Genomic DNA, 8,565 nt, shown 5'->3' on the forward strand with positions numbered 1-8,565 from the left:
GGAAGGACTAGGTTAGAGGGCACCTTTTCTTCTTTTCCCTCCCTGGTTCCTTTCCCTTTCCTTTCTTCCCTTCCTTTCTGTATATGTGTGCACTTAAATCTAACTATCCCTCTCATTATTTGAGACCTAACTATGATCCTAGAACCTTTAAAAACTACAGAGTTGAAGATTTATTCACTCATTCACCTATCCAACAAATATTTTTCTGGCATCTACTATGTGACAGCACTATTCCAGCTGTGGAGCATATAGCAACAAATAAAGCAAAGTCCCTTCCCTCAGAGAATTTTAGAGGACAGCAATGCACACTTGCACCAGAGGGAATGAAAGAAGGAAAATGTTTGCTCTCAAAATGTCTGAATCTTTGGCATCTCTCTCTTAGCCTCTATATCCTCCCCAGGATCAGACAAGTGAGGTAGTAAATGGTAGCAGCCTTCCTTCCTTCCTTTTTGTGTGTGTGTCATAGACTTTATTTTTTGGAGCAGGTTTAGATTTAGAGCAAAACTGAGAGGAAGGTACACAGATTTCCCAGATGCCTTCTGCCCCCACATACACACCTCCCCACCATGGCATGTTTGTTACAACTGATGAACCTACACTGACACATCATTATCCTCTTTCCTTTTCCACTTGCTAACTCACCCATTCACACGTTTATTTGATACATACTTATTGACTGCCTGCAAACGCTAAGCACGGAAATTCTGCCTCCATGTTCCTCAATCTTTTTCTTCTTTCTCTCCTCCTTCACTTCCTTCTCCTTTTCCTCTCTCTTTACCACATGTGTCCTGATTTCCTCTCTCTACTTCTTTTTGTTAAGAAGAAAATAACTCCCGCAAGCCCCATAACTGGATAGAATGATATTAGCCTTTTGGTATATCTATTATCTCAGATATATTTAAAGAATAAAAGCTATTAGATGTTTATTTTTTAACTATCATAAGTGTTGTATAACTCTTTCACTTCTTCATATATGTTCATGCCAAGACACATGGGTTCATGTTAACATGTGTGCTATTTCATTTTATGATATGCCTAATTTTTACATGGTTCCCTGTTGCTGAACATTGAGACTGATTCCAACTTTTTTTCATTATTATGAGCACTATTGAACCTCTTCATGAATATATATATGATATAATATATATTTACTCAGCACATGATAGGTATTTGTTAAATATTTTGTGAGTATTCCTGTTTTGTTTTGTGTTGTGTTGTTTTGTTTTGTTTTGTTTTGTTTTTTTTATCGAGGTCTGGTGGGGATAGTGGATAAAACTTCCTGGATGCTTCTAGTCAAAATAATGAAAATTGGGGGGTCAAGAGAAGAGAAGGAGAAACTCTGAAAGGTTGTAGTGCTGTACAGGATTAGAGCTTCTAGACCAGGAGAGAGATGTCTTGAACTAAAGACCTTTCTGCTCTTACAGCTATTGACCCAGTGCTTCGAGATGAAGACCCTGTGATCAGGGAGTTAGCAGAAATTACCTACAGAGTCTTTAAGGAAATATCCCATAAATTGACCTCCTCAAATTTTAAACAAATCTTCCAAAGAGTATTTGGCCTTACATACATTAAAAAAATTAAGCCTCTTTATAACTATAACTGGCCTGACAACCTGGCAGACAGTCCTCTGAAGATTAAGGAAACCAAGAATGACAAGGAACTCCTTCCAGATGTGAATTATGACTTATTTGGTAAAGAATGAGAAGTTATTCTCTGACTTGAAGCATATTTCAGAAGAGAAATGATTTTCCTTTCCCTCTTGATAACTTGAGTCTATATGCACATGCTTTTCTGAAGGGTGCTAAAAGCCTTTCCTGTCACTGAATTCTCTATTCAAATATAGAAATCCATTGCCTTTCTATATTTGACAGTGATCAGAGGACTTACTTCATCAAACCCACTAATAAAATTGAAAAGTATATGAGCAAAGTGTTTGATGAGAAGCACTTGGATTTAGATCCAATCAGTAAGCATCTATTGAACACCGGTACTATGCTAGGCAGTGGGGACATTTGGATAATATAAACAAGGTTCCTGTTATCAGTCCACAGTCTAGTGACACACAGTGTGGCTATTTCCCTCCTGCTGGGACAAATACTGCCTAGAGTAGTATTCACAAAGGAAGAAATAGAACTTGAATGGAAGGAGGAGGGAAATGTATTCCAGGTGGAGTCACTGAGGCAAGGAAAGTGTTGAGGGGAAACTGGAGACTTTGTCATGGACACAGGTGGGCAAGGCAAAAACAGGGAGTCCTGAGGCCTGAAGGGAAGATGATCCCGTGCTAATCACTTTAAACTTTTTGAAATAAAAATTGGGTAACTTGTCATAGTGGTGACCCATTGCCCTCAGGATCTAGTCTAACACTGCCCTGACCCATCAGAAAGTCCTCAGTGATCTTGCTTGACCTGTGGCTTAGGCTCATCTTTCACTCCTCTCATCATAACCTCCTCTCAGCCTGCTCTCCCTCTCTAACATCAACTCCTCCGGTCACAGGAAATTACTTGTAGTTAGATGAAAGCCCCCAATGATCCAAGTGTTGTGCCTTTTAAATGCGTCAACTTGTATTGCATGTGTGTTTTCACTTCTCTGCGGGCCCACCTCGCTGGTGTAGGGCAGCAACCACTGCATCTGCCCTGGGGTCCTCCTTTAGCTTCTCTGACTTCTGAGCCAGTAGTTTTAGTTCTGTTGACAAAGGATACCAGCTTCTCCTATGAGAAGCGCACATCATCAACACCATCAATGGTAAAGGCCATAGGAGATTAACACAGTTCCAAGATTGTGGGCTCTATCCTGCCTCTCCTATCCCCTCTTTGCATTCCCCTTCCTTTACCAACTGCACGCCCTACAGACTTCAAGCTCCAGCACCAATGTGAAGACAACAGCCTTGCAGATACTACTTAGGCTGCAATTGCTTGCAGTCAAATCCCTGATTCTGCCTCTCTAGTTGATCCTTGGCTCATGTATCTGAGATGCATTTTCCAGACGCTTTTGATCAAGTAGGTGAGTGTTGCTCCTATTTTTTGCCTTAATGTTCTGTGTAGCTTTCATTGTATTTACCAGCCTATAGTGAAATTACTAATTTTTTCTTTTCCTGCTCCACAAAATTGAAGGTACTTTTTAAAATTTCATTTATTTATTCATGAGAGACAGAGAGAGAGAAAGAGAGAGAGAGAGAGAGAATGGAAGAGGAGAAGCAGGCTCCATGCAGGGAGCCTGACGTGCGATTCGATTCCAGGTCTCTAGGACCACAACCAGGGCTGAAGATGGTGCTAAACCACTGAGCCACCCAGGCTGCCCGTAACTGTAACTGAAGGATCTTAAAGGCAAATGTTGCTTTTTACACAACATTGGTTATGTACTCTGGAACTTCAGTGCCTGACACCTAATGGATGCTTAATGAATACATGCCAAATGAATGAAATGCTAACAGGACATATCCTTGTGCTTCAATAAAAATGTTCAGATATTAATGAGTGTTATTTAATATTAAAAAATAATGAAAGAATGGATAATTTTAATTTACCCTTTAATCCATATTACCTCAAAGTACTCAGATATTCCAGATCTCACTTTTCAAAATCAGGGCAAATTTCCTTGCTCATCTTCTGAACTAGCAGGATGCCTAAGTGTTATAGGCTTACTAGTAACCTTCCTAAAGTTTCCAATTCCTGATCCCCAGAATCTATGAGTATGTTACCTGACGTGGCAAAAGGAACTTTATAAAAACATGATTAATTAAAGGATGCTGAGATGGAGAGATTATACTGGATTACCCAGGAGGCTGAATATATATATATATAAGGACTTTATAAGGGAAGGTAGGAGGTCAGAGAGGAAAGAGATTTTTGGAGATTCAACACGCTTTGAAGATAGAGGTAGGGAACAGGAAACAAAGAATGCAACTCTAGAAGCTGAAAAAGGCAAGGGAAATGGATTTCCTTCTAGAGCCTCCAGAGGGAGCACAATCCAACCAACACCTTGATTTTGGCCCTATGTAACCCTTTTTGAACACGTGAGTCCCAAAACTGTAAGATAATACGTTGATATTGTTTTAAGCCACTAAGTTTGTGCTAAATCTGACAGAGCAGAAATAGAAAACTAAGATCCCTGGATTTCTACAAACAAAAAAAAACAAAAAAAAAACAAAACAAAATAAATATAACCCTCCCCACTCCAAAAAACAAACAGATATAGCAATGAGTATAATGAAATTTATACGAAATTTGAGGTTTGAAATTTCTGTAAAAGATATGCTATCCTGTGATATTTATATATTAGACAAATTTTTTTTTAATTTTTATTTATTTATGATAGTCATACAGAGAGAGAGAGAGAGAGGCAGAGACACAGGCAGAGGGAGAAGCAGGCTCCAGGCCCCAGGAGCCCGACGTGGGATTCGATCCGAGGTCGGCCAGGACCACGCCCTGGGCCAAAGGCAGGCGCTAAACCGCTGCACCACCCAGGGATCCCTAGACAAATTCTTTAAAATCTGTCAGGTCACCCCCATCCTCACTCTCAATCTACTGTGCAGCCTCCTGGTTCTCTTTCCACTTTCTCCCTCCTGTCTCTTCTACCCTCTAGAGTCTCCTGATTCCCCAGGAACTATGAGCTCTTTTCACTTTGTTTTGTGAGTTGACTCTCCATAGTTTCCAACTCCAACCTGGATACCCTGATCTTCCATGTGTTCTGAAGACATAAAGGAATATCTTAAAAAGATCCTACTTTCTTGCGGACCAGTTGTAGTTATAAATAGCATGTTTCCCGTCGTCATATGTCTATGTTATTCCCACTATCTTTTGGCTTCTCCATGGGAATAGTTAACGTGACCTTTAATGCTATGCAGGATGTAGCTTTGCATCATTGGCCACGTTGCTAAAGCACTCACCCCTCACTCCCTGCTCTCCATAACCACTGGCCTTCTCAACACTTTATGACCCCTGCATTAGGGCTTTCACTCATGCTCTTCCTATGCCTGAAACACAGTGCTTTCTTCATTACCCAGTCAGTTCTCTCCCATCTTTCAAGCACCAGCTCAAAATCAATTTGAGGGTTCCACAGAACCCCCTATGCTTTTGTAGCACTAACCACAATAACTTGGATAATTAACTAGGATAATAATCAGGATAATTATGGAACAAATTAATGGAAAAGGTAATTTATTTTATGATTAGCTGCCTACACTCTGATCCCTTTGCTAAAATGTAAGCTCTCTAAAGCCATGAATCATGTCTACTTGGTCAGCCCGTATCCACGGGAGCTTGGCACATAATAATATTTAATATATATTTATTACATGGATGAATGAATGATTGAATTAATAAATAAACACATAACCAGGTTTTCTGATACTAGGTGGGAACATATGTTGGTAATAATGCTTAAGAGTAGAGTCAGCCCTGAAAGAAAAAAAAAAGAAAGAGTAGAGTCAGTCAGAGCTTGACCAGGCACATTGTTGTAGCCCATATACTGGTATAGAGAAGTGGACTACCATTTTTTGTACACCTGCTATGTGATGGGCACTTTGTTATGATTATTTTATTTTTTCTTCACAATAACCCTGGGAAAGAGATATTTTTGCCCCATTGTACAGACGAGGCACTACCATACACTCTTGTTAGCTTTGATATCCATGTTAGCTGAGAGGATGCAAGAAATCTCCAGTGAGGTCACTATTCCAGAAATGGCAACTGGCCTCTATTTTGTACAACAAAATAATGGTGGTGCCTGGTCAGGGAAGAAAATATCCTCCTACTGAGATCTCTTCTCTAACTCTCAATGTGTTCCCATAGCACACTCTGCCTACTTTCTTCAAACAAAGTAATAATAATAGATTATAAAATTGACTGACTGCTATATGCCAGACACTGTACAAAGTGCTTTACTTGCACAATCCAAATTTATTCTTCCAAATATCTTAATGGTTGGCTATTATTACTGCTTCCATTTTACCCATAAGGAATCTGAGTCTCAGAAATGTTATGTAAATCATCACCACCTTAGGAGAGAGGTAGGTAGTGTATTTGACCTCAGGGACTCCAGACCCAGGGTTCTTAATCATTACACCATTGTATTTGCCTTTTATGGATCTGTTTTTTCTTATTGGAGTTCAATTTGCCAACATATAGCATAACACCCAGTGCTCATCCCATCAAGTGCCCCCTCATCCCATCAAGTGTCCGTCACCCAGTCACCCCCACTCCCTGCCCACCTCCCTTTCCACCACCCCCTTGTTCGTTTCCCAGAGTTAGGAGTCTCTCATGTTCTGTCTATTTTTCCCACTGATTATAAACCCTGGTTCTTTACTAGAATCATTTGGACTGTTTTGTTTTGTTTATTATTTTTTTTAAATAACAACAAGAAGACTTCAATGTAGACCATTTACATCAGAATTCTTGTGCCTGAGGCCTGGACACCAGTGTTTTTTAAGAATCCAGGTGGATTTAGAGGGAAGATAGTCCTATAAACCAATGTAACAGTTCATCCTGGAGATTGGATGTAGACATTTCTGTATCCCAGCATCCAGCACTGTATCTGACACGTGGAGAAAAACCTCATAAAATTTATCTATAATTTATTGCACAGTAGAAACTAGTTAGACAGGAACCAATCATTTATAAATAAGCATTAAATGTCTAGTGCAAGCAAGCATTGTACTGGGGAATGAGGATATAAATTAAGCATTTCCAGATACATGATTCTAATAAGATATTGCCATTGCCCTATCCTTCCACAATAGGGTGAGTAGCAGGGGAAGAGAGTCTATTTCCCTGTAAAAAGAAAAAGCATCTAAATTCTCAATAGTTACTGTTTAGACCATCATAGTCAGGATTCTAAACATCTGACAAAGTAAACATTAGAAGTTTGATATACTTACATTAATTTGTTTACTTTCCAATGTATTTTTCTTTCTTTGCAATATCCAAATAGACATTGATGCAAAGTTAATAAATTGTGAATCAAGTCCATAGTCTTTTTTTTTAGATTTTATTTATTTATTCATGAAAGACACAGAGAGAGGCAGAGACATAGGCAGAGGGAGAAGCAGGTTCCATGCAGGAAGCCTGATGTGGGACTTGATCTGGGGACTCCAGGATCATGCCCTGGGGGGAAGGCAGGTGCTAAACCACTGAGCTACCCAGGTCTTGAGACAGTGACACCTTGCAATAGTCATTGGGTAGATAGGAAGGCACATTTGGTAAAGAACAGATTTTTTGGCAAAGAAGTATCATGGTGGTCCTAAAACCTTTCAGCAATCAATGAGAACCACTACCACAATGTCTTTCTCTTGGAAAAATAGTAGAACCTACACTTGAATTGAGGAGACATGGGGTTGAGTCTTGTCTTCTCTGCTTACTAACTCCATGCTGTAAGTAATTCATTTCAGATTCTCTTTCTGTGAAATAGGTTAATATTCTCTAAGCAAACTCAGGATTATTATGAAGCTTTAATTATATATGGCCACCTTATAAAATATTGTGTATAAATATAAATCATTGGTCAGTAAAGGCCATGTCTCTATTACCCCTAATTTGGATTTCTGAGTTTATAGGTTATTCCTGGAAGTCTCTCATCTGGGAAAGATGTTCTCTTCAGTCCACCCCTACCACCACCCCAACCCCTCTTCAGGCTGTGGACACTAAGAGAATCAACAGCTGGATGACCTACTACAGCAGAAGTCATCTCCATATTGTAAGCCCTCAGTTGGCATCTAATTGATTTGGGGTTCATCACTAGAAATCTTGTTCTGCTTATAGGATTTGCCAGGGAAAACCCACACACCTCATTTTCCTAATAAGTTTTCAGTGAGTCCCTGTTGTTCTCAGCATAAAATTCTAACTCCTAAACTTGGCAAACCTTCCCTCTCCCAGCCCTGCTTACTTCTCAAACCTTATTAGGTCCCAACCTCCTCTGCTTAGGTATGCTGCTGTCATAAGGAACCACTTCCAACCACTTCCATGTTGTCCCAACACGGTGATCAGGAGCGAAGACTTTAGAATCAGGCAACCTGGACTCCACCACTTGCTAGTTGTGTGGGTGACACCTTTGTGTCTCAGCTTCCTCCTCTATAAAATGGGGACAATTATTGTACCTAGCTCTTAAAGTTTGAGGACATTAACTTACCCTGAGATAATAAGTATAGACCACTTCGGTGCACTAGTAGTTAATCATTCATAAACATTACTAATTTTATTATTGTCCCTGCCCTTATAATCTTCTTCTTCCTCTTTCCTCCTATAATAACAGCATCAAGAGCTTCCATTTATCACAAGCCTACTGATTTCAAGTACTGCCCCCAGGAATTTTAAGCATAGTATTTTTATATTTTACTTATTATTACAACTCTCATATTACCGTGACTTTACAGATGTAAAAATGAAGGCTCAGAAAAATCAAGTGATTTCAGCCTGCTTCATCTGAATCATGGTTTTATTTCACTAATTCCCACTTCATTTGAGGATTCAGCTAATTCTTCACCTCTTCCTACCTTGGCTTCCTAAGACTAGATGAAGTGTCCTTTTGTGCATCTAGACAGAGGCACAATATTACAGCAGATTTTTACTGCTG

At 39.5% G+C, this 8,565-nt stretch overlaps 1 protein-coding gene across 1 annotated transcript in view; it reads left to right on the forward strand.

The window, feature by feature from the left end:
• MROH9 (maestro heat like repeat family member 9) overlaps nt 1-7,716 on the forward strand; it is an 83,326-nt gene extending 75,610 nt beyond the window's left edge. The window contains exons 19-21 of the mRNA XM_041749617.1: nt 1,425-1,691; nt 1,844-1,966; nt 7,550-7,716. Coding sequence (XP_041605551.1) covers nt 1,425-1,691; nt 1,844-1,966; nt 7,550-7,716 — 557 coding nt within the window. The remainder of the gene's footprint in view (nt 1-1,424; nt 1,692-1,843; nt 1,967-7,549) is intronic.
• Nucleotides 7,717-8,565: the final 849 nt, after the last annotated feature.

This window comes from Vulpes lagopus, chromosome 1 (assembly GCF_018345385.1).
Source record: "Vulpes lagopus strain Blue_001 chromosome 1, ASM1834538v1, whole genome shotgun sequence".
NCBI lineage: Eukaryota > Metazoa > Chordata > Mammalia > Carnivora > Canidae > Vulpes > Vulpes lagopus.